This window comes from Leuresthes tenuis, unplaced genomic scaffold (assembly GCF_036924035.1).
Source record: "Leuresthes tenuis unplaced genomic scaffold, fLeuTen1.0.hap1 SCAF_1, whole genome shotgun sequence".
Lineage (NCBI taxonomy): Eukaryota > Metazoa > Chordata > Actinopteri > Atheriniformes > Atherinopsidae > Leuresthes > Leuresthes tenuis.
Window position 1 is genome coordinate 39,699,343 of NW_027325355.1, and position 13,695 is coordinate 39,713,037.

The 13,695-nt window shown below is 41.8% G+C and overlaps 1 protein-coding gene across 1 annotated transcript; it reads right to left on the reverse strand.

Moving 5' to 3' along the window:
* Positions 1–6,532: 6,532 nt before the first annotated feature.
* Positions 6,533–13,345, reverse strand: ddx4 (DEAD (Asp-Glu-Ala-Asp) box polypeptide 4). The gene is made up of 19 exons (XM_072379411.1): positions 13,328–13,345; positions 13,179–13,254; positions 12,284–12,391; positions 11,804–11,848; positions 11,685–11,708; positions 11,549–11,605; positions 11,390–11,425; positions 11,271–11,306; positions 11,135–11,176; positions 10,907–11,049; positions 10,189–10,341; positions 9,956–10,110; positions 9,728–9,857; positions 9,469–9,635; positions 9,240–9,385; positions 8,772–8,871; positions 8,431–8,701; positions 6,895–7,002; positions 6,533–6,813 (listed from the first exon to the last, which is right to left on the reverse strand). The coding sequence occupies exons 1-19, from the start codon at positions 13,343–13,345 to the stop codon at positions 6,727–6,729; spliced, it is 1,902 nt and encodes a 633-aa protein (XP_072235512.1). The 3' UTR covers positions 6,533–6,726.
* Between the last annotated feature and the right edge of the window lie 350 nt (positions 13,346–13,695).

Consider the following 13,695-nt stretch of genomic DNA (forward strand, 5'->3'; position numbering starts at 1 on the left):
AACTGCTTCAGCTCAAACGTTGTCATATAAAACGGCTTCAGCTCAAACGTTGTCATTTAAAACGGCTTCAGCTCAAACGGTGTCATTTAAAACGGCATCAGCTCAAACGTTGTCATTTAAAACGACATCAGCTCAAACGTTGTCATTTAAAACAGCATCAGCTCAAAAGTTGTCATATAAAACGGCATCAGCTCAAACGTTGTCATTTAAAACTGCTTCAGCTCAAACGGTGTCATTTAAAACGGCTTCAGCTCAAACGTTGTCATTTAAAACGGCTTCAGCTCAAACGGTGTCATTTAAAACGGCTTCAGCTCAAACGTTGTCATTTAAAACAGCATCAGCTCAAAAGTTGTCATATAAAACGGCATCAGCTCAAACGTTGTAATTTAAAACTGCTTCAGCTCAAACGTCGTCATATAAAACGGCATCAGCTCAAACGTCGTCATATAAAACGGCATCAGCTCAAACGGTGTCATTTAAAACGGCTTCAGCTCAAAAGTTCTCATATAAAACGGCATCAGCCCAACGTAACGGCTTCAGCTCAAACGGTGTCATTTAAAACGGCTTCAGCTCAAACGGTGTCATTTAAAACGGCATCAGCTCAAACGGTGTCATTTAAAACGGCATCAAATCAAACGGTGTCATTTAAAACGGCATCAGCTCAAACGTCGTCATTTAAAACGCCATCAGCTCAAACGTTGTCATTTAAAACGGCATCAGCTCAAACGTTGTCATTTAAAACTGCTTCAGCTCAAACGGTGTCATTTAAAACGGCATCAGCTCAAACGGTGTCATTTAAAACGGCATCAGCTCAAACGGTGTCATTTAAAACGACATCAGCTCAAACGTTGTAATTTAAAACGGCTTCAGCTCAAACGGTGTCATTTAAAACGGCTTCAGCTCAAACGTTGTCATTTAAAACGGCTTCAGCTCAAACGTTGTCATTTAAAACGGCTTCAGCTCAAACGTTGTCATTTAAAACGGCTTCAGCTCAAACGTTGTCATATAAAACGGCATCAGCTCAACGTAACGGCTTCGGCTCAAACGGTGTCATTTAAAACGGCATCAGCTCAAACGGTGTCATTTAAAACGGCATCAGCTCAAACGGTGTCATTTAAAACGACATCAGCTCAAACGTTGTCATTTAAAACGGCTTCAGCTCAAACGTTGTCATTTAAAACGACATCAGCTCAAACGGTGTAATTTAAAACGACATCAGCTCAAACGTTGTCATTTAAAACGGCTTCAGCTCAAACGGTGTCATTTAAAACGGCTTCAGCTCAAACGGTGTCATTTAAAACGGCTTCAGCTCAAACGTTGTCATTTAAAACGGCTTCAGCTCAAACGTTGTCATTTAAAACGGCATCAGCTCAAACGTTGTCATTTAAAACTGCTTCAGCTCAAACGTTGTCATTTAAAACGGCATCAGCTCAAACGTTGTCATTTAAAACGGCTTCAGCTCAAACGTTGTCATTTAAAAACGGCTTCAGCTCAAACGTTGTCATTTAAAACGGCTTCAGCTCAAACGTTGTCATTTAAAACGGCATCAGCTCAAACGGTGTCATTTAAAACGGCATCAGCTCAAACGTTGTTATTTAAAACGGCATCAGCTCAAACGGTGTCATTTAAAACGGCATCAGCTCAAACGTCGTCATTTAAAACGCCATCAGCTCAAACGTTGTCATTTAAAACGGCATCAGCTCAAACGTTGTCATTTAAAACTGCTTCAGCTCAAACGGTGTCATTTAAAACGGCTTCAGCTCAAACGTTGTCATTTAAAACGACATCAGCTCAAACGTTGTCATTTAAAACGGCATCAGCTCAAACGTTGTCATTTAAAACGGCATCAGCTCAAACGTTGTCATTTAAAACGGCTTCAGCTCAAACGTTGTCATTTAAAACGGCTTCAGCTCAAACGGTGTCATTTAAAACGGCTTCAGCTCAAACGTTGTCATTTAAAACGGTATCAGCTCAAACGTTGTCATATAAAACGGCATCAGCTCAACGTAACGGCTTCAGCTCAAACGGTGTCATTTAAAACGGCATCAGCTCAAACGTTGTTATTTAAAACGGCATCAGCTCAAACTTTGTCATTTAAAACGGCTTCAGCTCAAACGTTGTCATTTAAAACGGCATCAGCTCAAACGTTGTCATATAAAACGGCATCAGCTCAACGTAACGGCTTCGGCTCAAACGGTGTCATTTAAAACGGCATCAGCTCAAACGTTGTCATTTAAAACGGCATCAGCTCAAACGTTGTCATTTAAAACGGCTTCAGCTCAAACGGTGTCATTTAAAACGGCTTCAGCTCAAACGTTGTCATTTAAAACGACATCAGCTCAAACGTTGTCATTTAAAACGGCTTCAGCTCAAACGTTGTCATTTAAAACGACATCAGCTCAAACTGTGTCATTTAAAATGGCTTCAGCTCAAACGTTGTCATTTAAAACGGCATCAGCTCAAACGTTGTCATTAAAAACGGCTTCAGCTCAAACGTTGTCATTTAAAACGACATCAGCTCAAACTGTGTCATTTAAAATGGCTTCAGCTCAAACGTTGTCTTTTAAAACGGCTTCAGCTCAAACTGTGTCATTTAAAACGGCTTCAGCTCAAACGGTGTCATTTAAAACGGCTTCAGCTCAAACGGTGTCATTTAAAACGGCATCAGCTCAAACGTTGTTATTTAAAACGGCATCACCTCAAACGGTGTCATTTAAAACGGCATCAGCTCAAACGTCGTCATTTAAAACGCCATCAGCTCAAACGTTGTCATTTAAAACGGCTTCAGCTCAAACGTTGTCATTTAAAACGGCTTCAGCTCAAACGTTGTCATTTAAAACAGCATCAGCTCAAAGTTGTCATATAAAACGGCTTCAGCTCAAACGTTGTCATTTAAAACGGCATCAGCTCAAACGTTGTCATATAAAACGGCTTCAGCTCAAACGTTGTCATATAAAACGGCTTCAGCTCAAACGTTGTCATTTAAAACGGCATCAGCTCAAACGTTGTCATTTAAAACGGCTTCAGCTCAAACTGTGTCATTTAAAACGGCATCAGCTCAAACGTTGTCATTTAAAACTGCTTCAGCTCAAACGTTGTCATATAAAACGGCTTCAGCTCAAACGTTGTCATTTAAAACGGCTTCAGCTCAAACGGTGTCATTTAAAACGGCATCAGCTCAAACGTTGTCATTTAAAACGACATCAGCTCAAACGTTGTCATTTAAAACAGCATCAGCTCAAAAGTTGTCATATAAAACGGCATCAGCTCAAACGTTGTCATTTAAAACTGCTTCAGCTCAAACGGTGTCATTTAAAACGGCTTCAGCTCAAACGTTGTCATTTAAAACGGCTTCAGCTCAAACGGTGTCATTTAAAACGGCTTCAGCTCAAACGTTGTCATTTAAAACAGCATCAGCTCAAAAGTTGTCATATAAAACGGCATCAGCTCAAACGTTGTAATTTAAAACTGCTTCAGCTCAAACGTCGTCATATAAAACGGCATCAGCTCAAACGTCGTTATATAAAACGGCATCAGCTCAAACGGTGTCATTTAAAACGGCTTCAGCTCAAAAGTTCTCATATAAAACGGCATCAGCCCAACGTAACGGCTTCAGCTCAAACGGTGTCATTTAAAACGGCTTCAGCTCAAACGGTGTCATTTAAAACGGCATCAGCTCAAACGGTGTCATTTAAAACGGCATCAGCTCAAACGGTGTCATTTAAAACGGCATCAGCTCAAACGTCGTCATTTAAAACGCCATCAGCTCAAACGTTGTCATTTAAAACGGCATCAGCTCAAACGTTGTAATTTAAAACTGCTTCAGCTCAAACGGTGTCATTTAAAACGGCATCAGCTCAAACGGTGTCATTTAAAACGGCATCAGCTCAAACGGTGTCATTTAAAACGACATCAGCTCAAACGTTGTAATTTAAAACGGCTTCAGCTCAAACGGTGTCATTTAAAACGGCTTCAGCTCAAACGTTGTCATTTAAAACGGCTTCAGCTCAAACGTTGTCATTTAAAACGGCTTCAGCTCAAACGTTGTCATTTAAAACGGCTTCAGCTCAAACGTTGTCATATAAAACGGCATCAGCTCAACGTAACGGCTTCGGCTCAAACGGTGTCATTTAAAACGGCATCAGCTCAAACGGTGTCATTTAAAACGGCATCAGCTCAAACGTTGTCATTTAAAACGGCATCAGCTCAAACGGTGTCATTTAAAACGACATCAGCTCAAACGTTGTCATTTAAAACGGCTTCAGCTCAAACGTTGTCATTTAAAACGACATCAGCTCAAACGGTGTAATTTAAAACGACATCAGCTCAAACGTTGTCATTTAAAACGGCTTCAGCTCAAACGGTGTCATTTAAAACGGCTTCAGCTCAAACGTTGTCATTTAAAACGGCTTCAGCTCAAACGTTGTCATTTAAAACGGCTTCAGCTCAAACGTTGTCATTTAAAACGGCTTCAGCTCAAACGTTGTCATATAAAACGGCATCAGCTCAACGTAACGGCTTCGGCTCAAACGGTGTCATTTAAAACGGCATCAGCTCAAACGTTGTCATTTAAAACGGCATCAGCTCAAACGGTGTCATTTAAAACGGCTTCAGCTCAAACGGTGTCATTTAAAACGGCTTCAGCTCAAACGTTGTCATTTAAAACGGCTTCAGCTCAAACGTTGTCATTTAAAACGACATCAGCTCAAACGTTGTCATTTAAAACGGCTTCAGCTCAAACGTTGTCATTTAACACGGCATCAGCTCAAACGTTGTCATTTAAAACGACATCAGCTCAAACGTTGTCATTTAAAACGGCTTCAGCTCAAACGTTGTCATTTAAAACGGCTTCAGCTCAAACGTTGTCATTTAAAACGGCATCAGCTCAAAGTTGTCATTTAAAACGGCATCAGCTCAAACGTTGTCATATAAAACGGCTTCAGCTCAAACGTTGTCATTTAACACGGCATCAGCTCAAACGTTGTCATTTAAAACGACATCAGCTCAAACGTTGTCATTTAAAATGGCTTCAGCTCAAACGTTGTCATTTAAAACGGCTTCAGCTCAAACGTTGTCATTTAAAACGGCATCAGCTCAAACGTTGTCATATAAAACGGCTTCAGCTCAAACGTTGTCATTTAACACGGCATCAGCTCAAACGTTGTCATTTAAAACGACATCAGCTCAAACGGTGTCATTTAAAACGACATCAGCTCAAACGTTGTCATTTAAAACGACATCAGCTCAAACGGTGTCATTTAAAACGGCTTCAGCTCAAACGTTGTCATTTAAAATGGCTTCAGCTCAAACGTTGTCATTTAAAACGACATCAGCTCAAACGTTGTCATTTAAAACGGCTTCAGCTCAAACGTTGTCATTTAAAACGGCATCAGCTCAAACGTTGTCATTTAAAACGGCTTCAGCTCAAACGTTGTCATTTAAAACGGCATCAGCTCAAACGTCATTTAAAACGGCATCAGCTCAAACGTTGTCATTTAAAACGGCTTCAGCTCAAACGTTGTCATTTAAAACGGCATCAGCTCAAACGGTGTCATTTAAAACGGCATCAGCTCAAACGTTGTCATATAAAACGACTTCAGCTCAAACGTTGTCATTTAAAACAGCATCAGCTCAAAGTTGTCATATAAAACAGCATCAGCTCAAAGTTGTCATATAAAACAGCATCAGCTCAAAGTTGTCATATAAAACAGCATCAGCTCAAAGTTGTCATTTAAAACGGCATCAGCTCAAACGGTGTCATTTAAAACGGCATCAGCTCAAACGTTGTCATATAAAACGACTTCAGCTCAAACGTTGTCATTGGAATGACGCTGAATTGCCTGATCCTGAGGATGTTGCATCGCCACGGTGCGAGCGGCTCACTAGTTACAGCTTTAAGTTACCTTTCAGATTAGTATTCTTCATTTTCATATCCACGTTCTCACAAACACAGCAACTGTCATTACTAGTGATAAAATATACAGTTCACTTAAAAATGGAATGGAAAATAATACTGACACAAAACTGTCCCTATATTAGCCAAAAAAAAACCAAAACCTCTTTTGCTAACTTTGTTACATTGGTCCTCAGGGTCACACATTCCTGCCCAGTGCAACAGCCTCATGGCTGACTTTGTTTGAACAAATACATTTAACGTTGTTCGGCAGCTGTGGCTTTTTGAACTTCCATTCATGGACCAGAGCATTCTCTCTAAAGTCAAGTCTGCCCAAACATGTGGAGTCCTGACACAAACTTAAGCAGTCACATGTTTTTGTACACTGTAGATCTGCAGAGGCAGTCACTCAGCATTACACCAGAGTAGTAACGATATGCCCTGGATCACTGAGGAAGAACTCACTTAAACCATCGCATAATAATTAATAATAAATGTAGGCATTGATTTGAAAAAATGATTTATTTCTGGTCATTTTCATCCTCGCAGGATAAAATATGTTTGCAATATGACAATAATGTTTTCACTGGGAGTCAAACACACCGTTTTACTCAAACCACATTAAATGCAAAGCCAAAAAAGAAATAGAAAAAAAGATGATGGCATATACGCACGACCTGGTTTCTTCATTTAACATCATACTTTACAGTTTAACTTTAACCAGTATTAGACAAAATACTTTTTTACTTCAAACAAAAATGCTGTGGAACTACAACAAGTTGAACATCTAAAAAAAACAAAAGAGTCAAAGCTGTTTCGATCAAATATCCCTTCTATTCCCATTCCTCTTCGTCAGCAGCAGCAGCTGTAGCTGTAAAGCTGTTCACACCGTTGTCTTGGAATGAGCCTGGATGTGGACCCTGAGACAAGAAGTCAGAGAACAAGCAGTCGTATCAAAATGACTGAACAAAAGACAAACTGCCATAAAACAATCTAAGCACCTTTCTGGAGTCTGTACAGGTGAAAGTCTTCCTGGGCGGATTGAAGCCGACAATACCACGAGCACTGAATGCCGATTCCTCCAACCATGAGGGCACCTCCTGCTGGGCCTGGTAAAAAACAACCAACACATGAAATTAGAAAGACTCACATTTGCAGTTGAGCAGTCCAATCAAACATTTTCATTTACTGGTTGCAAACAGGGCTAATGGCCCACCCTCCCCCGTTTCATCTCAGTTACATTCTAACGCACACGTCCACACCTTCAGTAGACATGCATACAATCCAACCCGGCTGCGATGGCGGAAGCAAGCCTCCGCACACGGCCGTCTGCTCATCCCAGTGAGCTAAGCAGCACTTGTACCAGCGTTGTACTAAAATAAATTGCTGCCGGTCATGTGACCGGCAGGTTTTCAATTTTATCCGGACAAATGGTTGAAATTCCAGTCAAATATTATCTGAATTTATTGAGCTTAAAATGATCATTGATGTGCAGGTTATAAAATAATGACATCAAAGCATTTCATAATAATTCTTTTTATTGAAAAGTATAGGCTGTATAAAATTAAATGAGTGCCGTCAATTCTAAAATAAATGGTGCACAAGCCTGCGTTCATAGGGTATGTAACCCTGCATAAAGAAACTGAAGGCCTATTCTCACACAATTTCCAAGCATAAAACACATCTGGACTGGTTCATTTCATTATACCGCGGCATGCTGCCAACTTGATATAATAATAATAATAATAATAATAATAATAATAAGCCCGCAGCTTTGCAATAAAAACTCTATTTAACGCGTTTTGGTGTGTGAAATGTGCTGCAGCTGCTCTAAAATCAAACGTGTGCAGCGTCTCTGCGCAGCCTGAAATGCGCATCGGTCGTGTGGCTTCGCTCTCCACCAGGCGACTTCCCTGTGCAGTTTTGATGCGATTCGCTGGAGGCGGGGATCACGGAGGCCATCTTGGCCAGTCTAGCCCACTCGGGGTAGATGTCGCTGAGAAGTTTGAGCCTCCTTGACTGCGGCGCGCTGTCATTACAGTAATGGCGTCTCGCTGCACACTTGTGGCATCGATGAGCCGGTTGTAGCTGCCGCCGACTCGTCCTCACTTGTATCCTCATAAAAAATTAAATTCAGTCTTGCTTTGTGTGCGTGTTTTTCATTTTTTTTGACTGGCGGGGTTAGAAAATAGCGACTTGGGCAGGACTTGGGTAATTACCGACAACGGAAAGTCAGATGTGTACGTTTGATTAAAGTCCTCGTTTTGCTGATGGAGCCTTGTTTTTCTGGTCCTTGCAGCTGTGCATTGTCAAAGCTGATCTGTCTGTATACCCCGAAAAAAAAACACCCAGTCACAGCAAAGTATGAGGAAAATGGGCATAACGCAGAGAAATTAAGCAACACGCTTTTCCATGACATGTTTGAAATGTTTGCGTTTCTCAAACTCAACATAAAAAACAATCCCGTCATTTATTTTGGATGGTAACTGGCGCATTCAACATCAGACTATCACATTCTAAATTTGGAGCCACCTTACCTTGGACAAGACCGTGACCAGGGAGCGAGCCAACTGATTATCAGCTTCGGGATCGTAGAAAGACACCGCCCTACCAATGTTACCACATCGGCCAGTTCTCCCAATACGGTGGACGTAATCATCAATGTTGTTGGGGAGATCGAAGTTCACCACATGCTGAACATCTGGAATATCCAGACCGCGGGCAGCCACAGAGGTTGCCACGAGAACAGGACAGTTGCCAGAGCGGAAGTCTGCCAGGGCCTGTTCGCGCTCCCGCTGCTCACGGTCACTGTCGGACACAACATGTCACCCATCAGCATGAAACCCACCAAAGCAAAATAACAGCTTCTGTGAAATACCCGTGAATGCTGGTGGTTGGAATCCTCTCCTGGCACAAAAAAGTAGCAATAAAATCAGCTTGTCTCTTGGTTTCCACGAACACCATGGTGCGCTCCATTCCTGCAAACATTCAAACCAAAACACAGGATGTTGTGTCTAAAACTGACAAAGTAACGTTTCAGCTTCAGAGCAGCTGTTTTCACAAAGAAGCCTTTTCTCCATTAGACTGCTGTCATTTCGACACAATACTAAATAGTGTATAATAAGTGTATAATAATAAGTCATTTCATGACTTATTATTATACACTTATTTGTCTTAAGAGGTCCTCCAACACTGAAAACCTAAGGAAGCTTTTCCCAACACAATATGCTTATTTGGGCAGTTGCATTAAGACTTTTGTCGTGCACATTGATTAACAACTACCCCACAAGTATAATCCAACTCTTCTGGAAAACACTAATGGCTTTAAAAAGTTTACTTAACATACCAGTGATCTTGAGGAGATCAAGAAGCTGCTCCCTCTTGGAGAACTTGGTGACCTGGACAAATGTCTGCTCCACGTCACTGCAGGCTCCGCCCACAATTCCCACCGCCAAGAACAAATAGTCAGTCTTCAGAAAGTCAGCTGCCATCCTAGAGAAATAAAGTACAAAATGACCAACCCAGCTCAAAGGTGGCTGTTTACATCAATGCTAAACGCTGGCTATGAAGCAGACCTCTGGATGTCATCAGGGTAGGTGGCGCTGAACATCAGAGTCTGACGGGCCTCTTTGGATGGCATTCCAGGGAAGCCAACCAGACGCCGCATGTCGGGCTCGAAACCCATATCCAACATGCGATCTGCTTCATCCAGCACCAAGTATCGCAATTTAGTCAAACCCACCTGGAACACATTTGTTTACTTTAACTTTCAGGCATTATAGGTACACGTTCGGTGAAAACATCGAACAACTAAAAAGGTTTCAATAACATTACCTTTCCCTTTCCAATCATGTCAAGAAGACGTCCTGGAGTCCCACACAACACATTGCATCCCCTTGAGATTTCCCTTATTTGGTGTCCAGTGCTGACCCCACCATAGACCACAACTGGGCGCACACATGTCCTATAAGAGGAGATAAACTTCATACATGGGCTCAATAATTGGCAGGTGTATTTGCTCTGGTTCAAGTGTTCTTCATCAATGCGACAGGCTAAACGGACCCATAAGAAAACTTCCTGGCTTCCAGGAATATCTGGTTGATGAGCTCCCTGGTTGGAGCCACAATGACAGCTTCAGGCTCCTGTAGTTCACTGAACTGGCTGGCTGCCACTCCATCTGCCATCAGCTGCTGCAGAATTGGGAGCAGGAACGCTGCCTGCAAGGAGGGAAGACATACTTACACTTCGTCTAAAAGCAATTTTACCGGGCAGGCTTTGATAACTCCTCATCTCACCGTTTTACCAGATCCAGTCTGGGCACAAGCCATGAGATCTCTGCCAGCAGAAATGATTGGAATGCCATGCTTCTGCACAGGGGTTGGCTTTAAGTATCCAGATTTGCTGACATTTTTTCTTAGGCTCTCACACAATGCAGCCTCATCAAAACTCTGAGGGGAAAAAAAAGTCTGATTGTTGATTTCAATAACTATACACGACTGAAGAAAGGAAGACAGGCTGAATCTATTACTGCAGGACAATTTCAGCATTAAGTTCACGTATTTATAAAACTGCCTCAGCCAAGTCTGCAAACCTCATTTTCTCAGGTTTTTTCCTTGCTGTGCGGGTAAACATTAACAAACTGTAAATACATTCTTTAACTAACAACAGGAACTCACCACTGTTAACCTGCAAGTTGCACTTCAACAATTCATTTCTATTTTGCAGCAGATGGTTAAAACATCTGTTTTTTGATAATTTCTTCCAAATAAATCTTGTTTTGTTTGCATTTTAACCATGAAGGTAGCTGCTGTACATGTAGAGAATGTACCCTTGTGGAAGTAAGTAATTATTTCTATCCAACTCGGCTTAATTCATTATAAATAATTCATCAAGTGTGCAAGTTGTGTAAAAACATCTCTCTGGTCTCTATTTTGCCTTAACGTCAGAAGAGAAACAAGAAAGCATTTAACCAACAGCTGTTATATATGTGTGAGCTTTTCAGGTGCTTCTTACCACAATAGCTTGAGGTGGGTTGGTGCCACTGACATCCACCAAGATGTCATCATACTTATCAAAGTTGATCCCCGATTCATAGTGGGAGAAAATGGAGTCTTCATCCTCAGGAAGAGTCGGGGGAACATACGTGATTTTGGGTCCTGCGGTGCAGAGCAGACACTGGATGTGAAAGCAGAGCTGATCTCACTGTGAGCAGGACTGTGGTTGCATGTGACTTTCACTCACTTTCACCCTCACTGGTGTCCTTGTCTGGACCTCCATCATCCCCTGCATCACATACAGATATCATTCCTATTAACGCCAGTCACTTCAACTTCATATTAAAATCACACAGTTAATTATCAAAGACGGCTTTTCTAACCTTGAGCAAAGACCTCTTCATTTTTGCCACGATAGCCTGCAACGGCACATGACAGAATTAATCTGCAGCAAATAGCTCACGACTCTTCACAGGTTTGAACTGTTCTGCTGCTCGTTTACCTCCCCCAAAGCCGCCTCCTCCAGCCTGGTCACCACCTTCAACACATCCTCAACATTTAATCATCTGCTTTCTGCACTTCAATGCAAATGTTTAGCAACATATATACCTTTCACTGCAATTCAAAAAGGAAACTTTAAGCAAAGCTAATTTACCCATACCTTGTCTAAAACTTCCTCCTCTGCCACCTCTCCCCCCTCGGCCTCTTCCTCTAAACCCTGGAAAGCACCATGTATTAAAAAGGACATAGAGGTACGAGTCTATAACCTGTGTGTCTGTCATAGGAGGGATGCCTACCATTTTCACACACTCCGTTGTCATCTTCAGCAGTGCATGGAAAGAGAATAAATGTCTTACGGTACGCTGCTCTCAGAATATACCGTTTCAAATTGGAACTACAGCTTTGCAAATATTACCACTGAATTCATTCCGATCCATTCTGCCAAATCCTCGGCCGCGTCCTGACAAAATAAACAAAACAGAGTTTGAAACAGAGCTCAGTATTTGATCTTCGTAGGCACCTATCAGACTAATAGCCCAGAATCAATATTTGCACCACCTTCGAATCATTTCAACCGTCTACTTTCAAAACATTCCTGTTCTCACAAGCTGTATTAAACTAGTCTATGTGAACACGGACTGTCAGATTGGATTCACATGGAAGGAAATGTGCTAAATAAATTATCTGCCATTGCCGTTGAAGGGCCGAGAGAAGGGCCGATGTGTGTGAGAGAGAGCAGCTGAAACACTCAGCCACACGCATGTCGAAAGTCAAAGACTTCCTTTACCTGGACACGAGTAGCATTTCACAGGAAATGCTGATTTCTTGAGATATCTGAAGTAAAACATTACATTTTGTGTATGTGTGGGTGATTTGAACACAGTTCATGTCCTACCTCTGCTGCCTCTTCCACTGAAACTGCCTCTTTCATCACCTTCATTATTCCAGTTGTCCCCATCTGTAAAGAAGAAAGTTAAAAGGCTCAGAGGAAGCAAGGACTGTACTGTAAAAAAAAATAAAAACTGCTGCAAAATGCAGCGCTCCACGTTTGCATTTTCCTAAACAAAGTCTAAAGCACTGAGAAGATCCCTTATGCTGTGCAGTTCAACTTACTTCCTCACTTTAAACGTCAGCTTTTACTCCGTGATCTGACTTTGAAACACACTACATTCTATTTCCTGAATACAATCAACAGGGAAAAGTCACAATAAAAGGCTTTAAAAGAAGACCTGAGCCAAACAGCCATGCACACTCACATGCAAGTCTGGGGTCATTTCAGAGTCACCAATGACACGCATGTTTTCTGATGGTGGCAGGAAGCCGGCGTACCCGGAGAAAAGCCTCCATACAGAAAGAACCCAGCCAGGATTTCAACCAGCAGAACCAGACTGAGGAGGGGCTGCTACCCAAGAGCCTGTGTGTGAGCTTCAGGCAAACTTTTCTACCAAACCTGTGTTTGGTGATTGATGGAAGCAATGTGCACAAATACCTCACTGCTGATTTACTTTAAAAAGTAAAACAAAAAGTAACAAAACAAGCATTTACAGAGTGCCGACACAAATGGAAAGTCCCACAGGAACCTAATGAGGGGCAACGCAACAGGCAGCATGGAATTTTACTGTCTGACACCAATGCATCCGTCCTCGTTTATCTATCATTTTGTACGAGATTAAACAATGTACGTATCTGATGAGTACTGAGTTCAGTACAGCGGAATGATTACTTCACTGGACGTCCTCTTAAAATCAATGAGCAGTAGCTTGGCTTCCTTCTATAAAGCAAACCGTTACATAACATGAGGTGAACGGGCACCTGACTGGAATGAGTTAAATCCTCCTCTTCTGCCGCCACCTCTTCCACCACGACCTGGAAGAAAAAAAAAACTCTTTCAGAGGCTTTTAAAGCGAGGACCGTCACTAATCCCACTTTTCACACTTACCCCTTCCAAATTCGCCATGATCGCCTTTCAATGTGCCTGAAAATAAAGGATCAGCAATGTGGTCATAAAAGAAGATCAACAGTAAAACTTACAGCAATGTTTAACAGTCAAAGGAAGAGCATTTCCATGCACACTCCAGCTGTTAAAACAGCTGTGCAGCCTTAACAAAACTAAAAGAAAAAGGCTGAAGTTTGCTAAAGAACAGAAAAACAGGAGTGTGGAGCAATGAAAAAGCAGATGAAACGCTGCTCCCATCATGCTCGCTGTTGACTGTACCACCTCTGGGACGAGCGTAGTGATCTGGGGTCGCTTTTTGGAGTGATGGAAAGAATCAAATCACAAAGGCATTGAAATGCCAAGGAGTTGCA

What these genes read in the sequence shown, in the direction of transcription:
- ddx4 (XM_072379411.1), bottom strand. An exon ending in GGATCGGAATGAATTCAGTG is followed by an intron (nt 11,709 to 11,803) that starts GTAATATTTGCA and finishes GCACTGCTGAAG; the next exon opens with ATGACAACGGAGTGTGTGAA. An exon ending in TGGTCACGGTCTTGTCCAAG is followed by an intron (nt 7,003 to 8,430) that starts GTAAGGTGGCTC and finishes GTTTTTTACCAG; the next exon opens with GCCCAGCAGGAGGTGCCCTC.